This window comes from Grammomys surdaster, unplaced genomic scaffold (assembly GCF_004785775.1).
Source record: "Grammomys surdaster isolate TR1022 unplaced genomic scaffold, NIH_TR_1.0 126121, whole genome shotgun sequence".
NCBI lineage: Eukaryota > Metazoa > Chordata > Mammalia > Rodentia > Muridae > Grammomys > Grammomys surdaster.
Genome location: NW_021620929.1, coordinates 5,302,093 through 5,315,157, shown reverse-complemented (window position 1 = coordinate 5,315,157; position 13,065 = coordinate 5,302,093). Strand labels below are relative to the sequence as shown.

Sequence of the window (13,065 nt, the reverse complement as noted above, 5' to 3'; positions counted from 1 at the left end):
TCCACACCATAGCCTAGATCGCTTCCAACACAGTGTTCCTCCACAGTTATAGAGGCTGGACGTAAGAGATGAGGGAAGTGCTGGCACTGATAAGCGCCCATGAGCGTTCTCTTGGTTGACACATGGCAGCCCTCTTCCTGTGACATCACACCACATGGCAGAGAGAGACTTCAGGCTTTCTGGTTTCTTTCGCAGTACAACAGGCCAAGCCTCAAGACCTCTCTTAAGCCTGCGTACCTTCCAAAGACCCTGCCTCCCTGCCCCATCATTTTAGAGGTTAGGGCTTGATATAGGAAGTTGGGGGCTCAGTGCACAGTAATATTGTTGCCACTGTCCTGAAATGGAAATACTATTTGTGATGGTTTGTATATGCTTGGCCTAGGGAGTGGCACTATTAGGAAGTGTGACTTTGTTGGAGTAGGTGTGTCACTGTGGATGTGGGCTTTTTTTCATCCTAGCTGCCTGGAAGCCAGACTTTTCCTGTTTGCCTTTCGAACAAGATGTAGAACTCTCAGCTCCTCCTCCGCCATGCCTGCCTGGATGTTGCCATGCTCCCACATTGATAATAGTGGGCTGAACCTCTGAACCTGTAACCCAGCCCCAATTAAATGTTGTCCTTATAAGAGTTGTCTTGGTCATGGTCTCTGTTCACAACAGTAAAACCCTAAGACACTATTGTTGCTAGTGAAACTACTTGAACAGGTGAAGTTGATCTTTTTCCTTTCTCTAAAGTTCCATAGTTTGAAAGGTGGCAAATTCACCTTGTGCGTGTGTGTGTGTGTGGTGATGCTTATATGGTACAGAATAATAGCCCACAAATTATTTACTTATTTTAGGCTATACACTGACCCTTTTCAGGAGATGTTTTCAACCTTTATATACAGGGTAGAACTAACATCACCAGTAAGTAGTCCATGGGCATCACAAGGCCTTTGAGATGGGTATTTCATAGTGGCTCCTGCACAATAATATTTCATCTGACTCTATCCTCATGAACATAGCCAGATATACCCATAATGTATACTAGTGTGCAAGATAATTGGTCTAAATTTTAAAAGATCAAAGAATCTACATGGGGTGGTCAAGAAGGCATGGAGAAACCTATGATGTCAAGGTTAGTGCCAGTAGCTGTTGATGACATATTGATGGTTTTGAATATGGTGTGTGCTTTCAGCTTTTGCTAGTGTTTCTAGACATTATTTGTTGATTGTTGTTGTTGTTGTTGTTATTGTTTTGGGAAAAGTGTGGAGTTGATGGGTTCTGGGGGTCACACCTAGGTCCATGTGTATCCTAGACACACTCTACATCCCTAGCCACGTTGAAGAGTGAACTGTAAACTGAGTATACTACTAACCAGGCAGAAGGATGAATGAACAATCACAGGAATGATAAAAGCTGGTGGATCTGGTCATGAATGGTGGAGCATGCCCATATGCTAAGCTACTATAGAGGATAAGCCAAGGGGAGGCTAGCCTGGGTTATATGATTCTTTTTTTTTGGGGGGGAGGAAGGGGTCTCAGTACTAATTTTTAAAAGGGGAGTATGTAAAGCCCTGTGTTCCATCCCCAATACAAGACAAACAAAACCCTGGATGATCTAGGTAAAGGATGTATCAACATTTGTTACATTGTTCTTAGATTTGTGGATAGAAACTTGCTAAAATTAATGGCCAGATGTGATCAAGAGTCAAATGGTTATGTGAGCCATGGAAAGCTGTTCCCAGAAGGCCTGGGGCACACATCTATTGCCATAACACTGACCATGGGAAGCCATACCTCCCACACTCAGACTCCTGTGTCCAACTGTGGAAATATTAATAATGCCTTTTCTGATGAGTCTGCAGCACAATTTTTAGCTATAGTGCCATTGACCTTTGGAGCAGGCACTGAGGATTTCCTGCATGTGGAAGGATGTTCAGCATCCTTCTGGTCTCTATTCACTAAGTACCAGAAGGGGCCCTTCCTTGCAAGTTGTAACAAACAAAATACATTTCCAGACATGTTGATGTCATAGAAGGCAAAATTGGCTCCATTTGAAAGCCACTGGTCTAGGGAAAGTACCCAGTTCAATTTTCTTAGAAACATGTTAATGATTAAGTAAATATCCTCACAAACACATAACTCCATGGTTAAAATGGGGCTTATTTCAAAGTCTCAAGCCAGATGGAGAGGATTTACATTTTTTTTATGTGCATGTGTGTACAGATACCCACGTGCCACGGTACACCTATGAAGCCCAAAGGACAGCTCATCAGACTTGACAGCAAATGTCTGTCTTCCAAGCCATTTTATCTGTGTAGATATTTAAATTTTTTGTATCAATCAATTCATTCATTCCTTTGTGTGTATGTGGGCATGAAAGTGTGTAGTGTGCAGTGTGCACGTGTGTGAACGAGGAGAAGGGTATGCCTAGTTGTGTGCAGAAGCCAGGAGATACCTCACATACCTCAGAGCTAGAATTACAGACATTTGTGGGATACCTAGCTTATCATATATACATGCTGAGATATAATTTATGTATGTTTAAGGGCTCTCACCATGTAGCTCTGCCTAGCCTTGAACTCACTGTGTAGACCAGGCTGGCCCCTGACTCACAAGAGATACACCTGCTTCTGCTTCCCAAGTGCTATGATTAGAGGCCTGTGCCACCATACCTGATCCCATATAATTTTTTCAGGGGCAGCACCAGAGACAGACTACCTGACTTCAAGTGCATGATATGCAATCTGCCAGCTCTATAATCTTATAACTTCTTAGTCTTCTTTTGTGTGTATAAAACTGATCTAATAACAGTGTCTTCTGGGGGACTTTATGGGATTTTAACTAGTCAATTGTTCATTCATCAATAAAGCTATATTATTATTAATTGCTACTGTGAATACATTTTCACAGATCTCTGACACAAAGAAGATAAACTGAGCTTCCCTAATCCATAAAACTAAAATCTAAAATGTTCCAAAATCTAGCATTATTTGTCACTATAATACCACGTGAGAGGTGTCATACCGTGGACTTTGTGTCATTCACAAAGGTACTTAAAGTTTTAATCTAAGTTACTTTCAAGCCAGATTCGATGGCATATATCTTTAATACCAGCACTTAGGCAGAGGCAGGCAGATCTCTGTGAGTTCAAAGCCAGCCTGGTCTATATAGTAAGCTCCAGGTCAACCTAGGTTACAGAGTGAGACCTTGATTTAAAATAAGTAAATAAATAAAGTTACTTTCAGTTCTTATCAAACACGAATACATTTCCAATTTTTTTGCCTTGGGTCCTATCCCCGAGATACCTCATTATGTAAATGCAAGCATTTCGAAATGCAAAACTTCTGAAACCTGAAACCGATCCAGCACCACACATTTCAAACAGGAATGCTTCGCCTTTAAATACACAGCCACAGGCAGGAAGCAAGTGAGGCAGTTCTTCAGCCCATTAGTCCAACTTTCAGACTTCCTGAAAAACTGAGCTAGCCTCAGAGACCACCCCCATGGGGTCACATCAGGCAACTGGATTTGAGATGCAGACGAGCCAGAGATTGTCTACTCAGCAGCCCAATGATCCCAGTTAAAGGAGGTATGGCCAGAGCCTCACCTTGACCTTCTTTTGGGTTTTATAAGTCTTGGATAACAGGCTGGTGAGGCCACATGCCTGTCCTCTAACTCAGATGGCCTGCTGGGGCTTGTGAAGATTTCATCATTTGGCCTTGACTGCTATGAGTACCAGTCACAGGTGGGGCCATACCCTGGGATAGACTTTATTGTCAATTTGCTGGTGGTGTAATCTCCAGCCTCACGGGGAAGCAGAAAGAAATGAACATTTAGTGTGCACCTACTATATACTTCGAGAGCAATAAGCAAGGCCCTCCACTTATACTCTCTTGCAAGATAGTGTTGTTTCTATTCCATGAGCAAGGAAAGGAAACTGAGGCCCCAGAACGGCAAGTGGCCTTCCCCAAGAGTCATACCACTGCAGGATTGCAAGTGCTTTGATACCCAGGCAGGCCTGATCTTGAAATCTTTATTCCCTTCGTTTAAGACAAGTTCACAAGTCACATGTCAAGGTTCCCAGCCTCCCTCTGTGTCCCTCCCAGCCTGAAACAGAGGAAGACACAGGAGATCTGGGTTTTTTGAGGACTTGGCTATTCTTATTCGCCTCTTCAGACTTTGCTTTCCCAACTGAAAAAATGAATCACTGAGACGCCATGGTTTAAAAAAAAAAAAAAACAAAAACCAGCAGAAGGGCTGAGGTGGCTCAGCATGTAAAAGTGCCTGCTGACATGCCTGACAGTCTGAGTGTGCTAGCCAGTTTTCTGTCAACCTGACACAAGCTAGAGTCATCCGAGAAGAGACAACCCCAATTGAGAAAATATTACTATAAGATCAGACTGTAATCAAGTTTATAAGACATTTTCTTAGTTAGTGATTAGTGCTACCTCTGAGCTGATGGTCTTGGTGCTTTCAGAAAGCAGGCTGAGCTCCTGCATTGAGAAGCAAGCGTGTAAGGATTGCTGCAGCTCCTGCCTCCAGGTTCCTGCTTTGAGCTCCTGTCCTGATGTCCACAGATAATGGGCTGTAACATGTAAGAGAAAATAAACCTTTTCCTCCCCAGGTTGCTCGATCATGGTAGGTTTCGTTTGTTTTGTTTGTAAGCACAACAATAAGGCTCCACAGCAGAGGCTCTCCTACCTGGACAGCCTCAGAGGAGGGAGAATGAACAGAAAAGAGGGAAACTGACAGCTCTGCTCTTGTGTAGCTCATATAACTCGGCTCAGCAGCAGCTAGCTCTGGAAACAGGTGTGCAGAGAAGAGAGTCTTGAAAGATTGTCTGAGACAGACCACATCCCATGTTTGTACAGCCAGATGGTTACCTGGCAAAAGACTGAAGGTACAGACTGGAAGGTTAGAGGGTACCAGGCGAGTTCAAAGCTAGGACATAGAATGCATGCTAAAACGTAATTATTATTTGAACATAAAACACAGGCTTTGGAGAACTCGACCCTCATGTTTCATTTGGTGCCCAGAGTGGTGTCAGGCTATCCCCCACCAAGCTGGATAGGACTCTGGGGGACCTGGCTGGAAGAGAGATGTGAAGAGAAAAGGCACAGATATTAGGGATTCCTGAGTGAGACAGCCCACAAAATCATGAACCTCGCAGTGCGTAAACAAGTAGATTATCTCCCACTCTTTAGCACATGCAGCCACTGAGACTCCAGATGTCCTTGTAGCCGAAGAAATAGAGACTGAACACACATGAAGGAGAGGCCCGGGGGAAGTAGGAAGTACTCATAAGATCTCCACAGGGGCTATGTAGCCACGAGGCAAGACTAGGGAGCTGTATTTCAAATCAAGGAGACTTCCAAGATTCACATGGTGTTTTAGAAATCAAAACATGAGAAATAACAGCTACATCAGAAGATTGGAAAACAGAACTGAGGAAATCTAGGAAGCAGAGCCAAAATACAGTGAGATTGGCAACGGGAGGGAAAACAGAGAGCTGGTGCCGAAAGCCTATTCCAGATCAAAATGTATCCTGCGGCACTGAGGAAACATAGGAAGAGGCCGCCATGGGATAACTCAGCGGAATTTCCCAGAAACAGAGGAGGGTTTTCACACTGAAGAGCTTCACCGAGTCCCCAACACAGTGTGTGACAGTCAGCACGCACACATCCACCGTTTGGAAATTTGAAAACCCGGGAGCAATGAAACATCCTACAGGCGTCCGGAGGGGAGATCAGGTCACACAGAAATGATCAAGACTCGAGTGACGCCATACTTCTCGCCAGCCACACTGGAGAACTAGACAGGGCCAATGCTTTTACCTGTTTCAGGAAAGTCAATTCTGACCTAAAAGCCCCATAACTGCAAAAGTATCGTTAAGTATAGAGTAAGGATATTTTGAGACATGTGGGAGTTCAAAACTTTTGCTTCCTTCCTGTCTCCTTTCCCAGGAAGCCACTAGAAGTGACGTTCTATCAACATAATGGGAGTACAGAAAGAGAGATCTGAACGCAGCAAAGAGGGGGAGGGTGAAGCGAATACTGGAGCACCGTAAAGCGGGAGCCCATGGGTGCTGGCTATGCATAGGTCAAGTGGAAGCTTAAACACTTACGGACAGAAGGCATATGCTAGTTCTCCAAGAGAGGGTATTTGGATAATGCAGAATGTGGGGTTGAATCAGTGGTGTGTGTGTAGACACCGAGCTAATGTGAAAATGGTAATTATTAACTCTAGGGAGAACAGAGCAAAAATGGATGAAACAGGGTAAGTAAATTAAATCTGTTGACTGACTCTGCCCTGAATCATTTGCAGAATAAAAAGAAAGCAGCTTTTTGCAGACACTGAAAGCAGCTTTTACCAAAAATGTGATGGAAAGATAGAACACTGAACCATTAAAAATTGTTCCATTTGGGGGTATGAGTTAGAGGGATAGGAACTATAAAATGTTCTCTCTCTCTTTTCTTTTAATAATAAACCTTACCCTGGGCTGATTTTTTTAAACTATTCTCATATATACCTTTTATAAAATAATTAAGATCAATGATTAATCTTATTTAAAAGAATTATTAATTAAAATAAATTAAATTAAAATAATAATGACAATAAATAATGAAGATCAAACAAGACCATTTTTAAGGTCCTGTTGGGATATGGAGTCCTTTCCATGGAAGGCAGTGAAGGGTGCACACAGAACATAAGGAAGCTAGCGGTCCATGTCCTGAACTCTGATCACTTGACTGTGTTCCTTTGTGAAAACCTGTCCAACTATATACATGTCCCATATAGTATGTGTGTGTGTTTATTAGCTTTTAAAAACTGCATTGTGCTATATATGTATACACACATACACTCAGGACTTCCCTGAACTCTCAGCAATCCTCTCTTGCCTCAGCCTCCTGAGTGCTGGGATTATATACATTTTACTATTCCTGACTCATGGAGGTCTCTTTAAAAGAAAAATAAGAAAAAGAAAACTAAGTAAAAGATTTACTTAAAAAATATTCACCAGGCTGTATTCCATTTCAGCAGCTTTGTGTATAAATTGTGCGTTTCATAAGAATTCTCCAGAGAGTAAGAATTCAAGTCTCTGACAGCACCATTGGTAGGAACATGTTCTTTTTTGGCTTCCTTTGCTTCCAGAATTTCTGAGCATGCCCAAGGGATGCTAATGCATTTTACAAGGACTTACCCCAGAATCACCTTCGCCCAGCCCGGGTCAGGAATTGCCACTTTTGACAGGTCTTCAGACTGTTACTGTCTCCTTAATGTCTCTCCATAGTGTAGCGCTGTTCCCAGTCGCCCAGCTTCATGATCGGGGTAGGGGTTTGGCAAGACGTGATGCTTAGAATAGGCAGCCCCCTCTGATGACCTTTCTGCATACATCTCCATGTTATTTCCACACTGACAACTTCTCTAGGCTCTTCAGCCTGTTCTTACCATCCGCCACAGATAACAGATGGTGTGAACCACTTTAAGATGCTGGGGAGTACTTCTTTGGAGAATGTGCTTAAGCCAAATTCTAGCTCTGTATCCAGCCAGGACCTTCCCAGAGACCACTCCCCAAGCCCACAGAAGAATAGAATTGGAAGGCAGGAGGTGATGACACCCCCTGAGCACCCGAGTTCTTGTTCCATCTCCAAAGGCCTGGAAGTCCTCAGCCCTGCTTGTCTCTTGTGGTAATGCCCAGACCCCATCACCCTGGTCATCACTGTGAGCTTTGCTGAAGTGCTTTGCTGCCTGCTGGTGCCTCATCTGTTGTTATATAGAGTAGTTTTTCTCATTTCCCAAACTTTAACTCTCCTTGTGTGTGATTCAAAGCCCTGCTAAACTATTTTAGCAAAATCCTAACACCAGCTTTCCCCTTTGTTACTGCCAGATACTGAAAATTAGCCAAAAAAGCCTGGTCTTAGCTTGCTTGGGTTCTTACTGCAGTGTTCAGACCACCAAGAGTGGGAGGGGAGGTGAACTAGCCCATCCAGTGGCTCAGGACACTTCAGGAATACCTTCCTTACCGAGAAAAACCATTCAACAGTGGAGAAGAGTGTTTATTTAGGATTTGATGATTCTCATATCTAGACATGTTTCCCTGTTACCACACCTTGGACACGAATTGCCAGGTCTCTGGTGACTCTGGTTTGGTTAGGGAGCTTATGGTATGTGGTGATTTCCCTTTGTCTCCTTTCCTTCCTTGAAATACCTCACACTGTGTTGTGTTCCCTTTCATAAGCCACAAAAACACAAATACTTGTAAGAGGCAGTGAGAAAAAATGTTTTTAAGACAGAGTTCCTCTGTAGCCTTGGCTATCCTGGAACTTGCTCTATAGAACAGGCTGGCTTCAAACTCTTAGGGATTCTTCCGCCTGTTTCTGCCTCCCAAGTACTGGGATTAAAAGCATGTGCCCCTCCTGCCTGGCAGGTGGTAGAATTTTAACATGCTAGAACTGTCAGTAAGCATTAGATTACTTAGTACAAAAATAATTGTTCTAAGGTTGTATAATTATGGGTTCATTATAAATATAAGTAGATATTTATGTTAAAAAATATGAAAAAGGCAAAAAAAATTGACGAAGGTAGAAGTTAGTTTCATTTAGCATTTGCCCCTCCAGACAGCAGTGCTAACCAAGGGTCTCACGCACGCCAGGCAGTAGCTTTTCATGTCTTCTTAGCGAAATGTTGGTGAATCAGTTTATCAGGTGTATGTTTGCATCATTTACCTTTTCTCTACATGTCTGTGTCAGCTGGGTTTCATGGACTAGTATGCGTCAAATATTTCTCATTTCACTCTGTAGCTTTCTACATCGTGGTTTTAAATTGTGTGAGTTACATTTGTAAGTGAGAGCACGGTAAAGAAACCAACAAGATGGCCATCCCATGAGTTGGCAATAAGGTTGTTTTTTTTTTTTTTTGTCATAGATAAGAAAGGGAGAGAGAACATCCAGAAGCATCTATAAGATTTCATAGCTGAGAGAAAAAGCAGCAGACTAGACATAGACATGCCCAGGGCTGTCTGTGAGAGAACCGAGAATAGCAAAGGAAGAGGAAAACCTTGTTGTCATAAAGAAAATGGGAAGGGACCTACAGTCTGACACAGCCTGGGAACTAGCATAGTGGGTAGATAAGAACAGCTGGGTGGTTAGCATGTGCTTTGAGATGTATAACAAGGATGGAAGAGTCTGGAAGCTAGTTAGCTTGGTACACACCATAGATACAGACAGGTCTTTAGACAGTCAGTTGCCTCACCAGCTAGTGGCAGGGAAGTGGGTCTTACCGTTTCACAGGTTTCTGGGGAATGCTAAAAGTATCCACTAGCAATCCTATCATCCAGTGGGAGCCGAGCCAAGACTATCATTTCTGCACGTGTGTACTAGCCTTTGGCGTTTGAGACCTAACACTATCATCTTCATGATCTGTGCGCTGTATTTATTTAACAAGCTCCCTTTGTGGGACATTTAAATTGTTCACATTTTTTTAGTCCTTTCCGGGTTTATTTAGATGGCCAGGTAAACCAGCTTTGCTGTGTACCCTCAACTGAGATTCTCTTCTTTCTTCCTTGCAGTGGTCTCTGGATCCTCATCCAGCTCCAAGTATGACCCTGAGATCCTGAAAGCTGAAATTGCCACTGCAAAGTCCCGGGTAGGGATCTTCATAGCGTCCGCACTGTGCACTCGGTAGTCCACCCTCCAGGCCGCTGCAGCAGGGCTCACCAGGCCCCTGGGATAACAGTAATAGTGGTGGTGGTTGTCTTAATGATGGAGCTAGCAGTTGCCTTGACAGGCATTCACCTTGTGCCAGGCATAGTGCCGGGCACTTCATCTCATGACCTAGCATCACCCTCTGGAAGTAGCTATTGTCGTTGTCTTTCGCACTTTAAAGATGAGTCAGCAGAGATCAAGAACCTTGTCCGGGAAAACAAGAGTCCTCGGCAGATATTTTTAGTTTGGTGTCCTCTTATTTCTCCTAGTTTGCTGCCCACTGTCTATCATCTTAATTCTTGATTGCATTAGGGGATATGTATTATCACCCCACTTTATTGAGATGGAAACTAAGGTGTCACAGTTAAGTGGCTTATTCAGATTGGATGTTTTGAACACTGGTTTCCTTCAGGTGTGTTTCCACATACAAAAACATAAATAGGGGAAGTGGCCTGAGGAAGGATGGAATACTGGGGGCTCATAGGCTGGTCCGTCCTGCCTGAAAAACTAAAATTTTTCAGCTCTAGTATACCACACCCATACTGGAACATGGGCTCCCCCATGTTTCTAGATGTTAGATGGTTTTGGAAAGAACTGTCTCTCAAGGCTTAGTATATAAAGTCTCTCAGATCTCAGTCAGTAGCACTCACTCATTGAAAGTTCTCCAACACTCCACAGGCCAAACACTGACTACAAGTGGGCATTGGCGCTCGGCCATGTCTTGTCTCTAAAGTTACATCATTGTCTCTCATTGCCTGGAGACGCAAAGTGCTCTTGGGTCCGTCCAGCCTTAAGCTAGTGTGACCCAAGTGATTACTGTTGTCCTCACTCATCATGACAAGCAAGAGAAGGTAAAAAGGGGTCAGTGGTACGGAAGAGATCCCATAGCTAAGAGGTGGGAAGGCCTGACTCTATCCCAGGCAGCTGCTGGTTCCTTCCTGTTTCCCTGGTGTAGAGACTGGTTAGCAGAACCTTCAGGGACACTCAGTCGGTGAAGGGAAGATGCTGTGACTTCCTTTGTCCAACAGATATGGGCAGCTCCTTTTGCAGCAGCAGTACAGCCAGGGCCTTCTGGGTTCCCCTTCCCAGACTACAGCCCCAAACCCACCCACCTCTGACTCCTTCCTCTGTGTGGTCTTCTCTGCCATCCAGGTCAACAAGCTGAAGAGAGAGATGGTCCACCTGCAGCATGAGCTACAGTTCAAGGAGCGTGGCTTTCAGACCCTGAAGAAGTAAGTCTGCCCTGCAGTGGAGAGCATGGGGCAGTGTCACCCCTCGGTCCCCACCTGCTTTCTCTGCCCCTCCCTTCTCAAGATTCATCATCCACAATTCTATTTAAATTCTTTTCCACTGGCATTTACTGAAGATGCCATCACCCCAGGGTGAAGGTAGACTGAGTTATTTCACACCACAGAGCTCTTTCCCCAGTCCTAGAAGCAAGTGTTAATCATTTCTGTGCTTGCCTCAGCTCTGCTAATTGACAACTAGACTGTCAGACACAGACAAAGCAAACCCTTTAGTCCCACGGCCCCTAAACTAAGCCGCTACTTTACCTAGTCCCCACTGAGGAAATAGCAGTCTCTTTTAGCAATGAAAACATTCCTAGGGAATTATGCACCCGTCTGTGTGCACGGTCCCCTGTGGGTGGCATAAAGAGACTGCACACTGAATAGACAGATGTCATTTTCATTTATAGAAATGGTCTTACAGCTAAGTTAGAAATGTGACTGTTTATTTCCTGTATACTGTATTAACTGCTGTCATGTTGATTGTGGCCATCAGGAGTTGTAAAGCCTTTGCTATGTGCCAGGAAACACCTTCAGGTGATCCTGCATGAGGATGTCCATCTGATCTCTGTGGTAATCCCGAAGGAGAGTTTTTTGTTTTGTTTTTAGCTATAACCCCATTTAATTATATGAATGGAATGGAGAAACTGAGTTGTATTCTAAATGCTCAGTAAATATCAGCCTATAATTACGGCTTTTATATCTTTTTAAAATATGCTTTACATGTGTGTAACTTCTATGTGCATATATGCCAATCATATCTTTCAAACCAGATTCTAACTTCATTCCAGCCAGGAATGAAGGTACTTTATGTTCCTTAGTAAATTTTAGTGAACACCAGAGGCAATTCAAGGCCAAAAGTGTGAACGCAGACATTCCTAACTTTGACCTTTTAAAACCCAGTGTCTGTGTGTAACTCCAGAAGCTTCGAAGCATAGTTTAAGGCTGTTGATTCCCCCACATCAAGAGCTCTACATCAGACTCTTCCCATTATCCCCAGACCCTCCACAAACCTGCTTTACCACATTGTCACCGTATAGCAGCATTGAAAATTCTTGTCCTTTGGTGAGCTGATAATGGAACCCTAAAGACAACCCTCCCCACCCCTCCGCTTTCCCCTCCCCCCAGTTTGATAGCCCGTCAAATGAGACTCCTTTGCAGCCTGGTTGCCTGGTTGCCCACAGTCCTTCATTAGAAGGAGCAGACTTCCAGTCTAGGGTGGAGAAAGATATCTGCTCTAACACTCTGGGAGAGAGGGTTAGGAATGTATCTTCACAAGGCAGCAGGCCAGGGTTCAAACCCTAGATACCTGGGACCTTGGAAAATAACCTAACCCTTCTGAGTTTTGATGGCGTCGTCTGAAAAGTCTGTGGTTGTCAGAACTGAGATAGAAACCCCCTGTCCAGGATGTAACGGGGCCTGGCACAGATTAGGCGCTCAGGGAGGAGGATAAGAGAGGCTCTCTAGTTAGTTGGTTTTTTAGTCTCAGGAAGCCACTCTACAACCCTAACCTCATTGAGAATAGTTTGTGTTGTGCCCATGTTGATGATGAAGGCACTGACAGTGTTATAAACAATATGCAGAAGGTCACCCAACCAGCAAGGTCAGAATCAGGACCAGAACCCAAGAACATTTGGGACTTTCTCAAAAGGGGCACAGTAAAGGAACTGTCAACATGACCTCTCCATCCTTAGCGGAAGGTTTGTATTGTAAATGAGAAAGAGAAAGTACCCAGCGGCATCTGGAAGAGTTGAGAGCAGAGAGGAAGGAAAGCAGAGTGGACATTGTGAAGGGTAGAAGGAGGAGAGTGAGAGTATTTGAGATAGTGAGTTAGCAAGAGCCAGAGAATAAGGCATGGTGAGAGAGCATGAGGACAGCCAGGGATGGGGGATGGATGGGTGGGTGGTGGGTGGGTGGGTGGATGGATGGATGGGTGGGTGGGTGGGTGGATGGATGGATGGATGGATGGATGGGTGGATGGATGGATGGATGGATGGATGGATGGATGGATGGATAGGTGGGTGGATGGATGGATGGATGGATGGGTGGATGGATGGATGGATGGATAGGTGGATGGATGGATGGATGGATGGA

The 13,065-nt window shown here is 44.1% G+C and overlaps 1 protein-coding gene across 1 annotated transcript in view; it reads left to right on the top strand.

Annotated features, from left to right (window-relative positions):
* Positions 1-13,065, top strand: part of Wwc1 (WW and C2 domain containing 1) — a 146,856-nt gene that overhangs the window by 77,785 nt on the left and 56,006 nt on the right. Inside the window, exons 4-5 of the mRNA XM_028756466.1 lie at positions 9,550-9,626; positions 10,838-10,917. Of these exons, the coding sequence (XP_028612299.1) occupies positions 9,550-9,626; positions 10,838-10,917 (157 nt within the window). The remainder of the gene's footprint in view (positions 1-9,549; positions 9,627-10,837; positions 10,918-13,065) is intronic.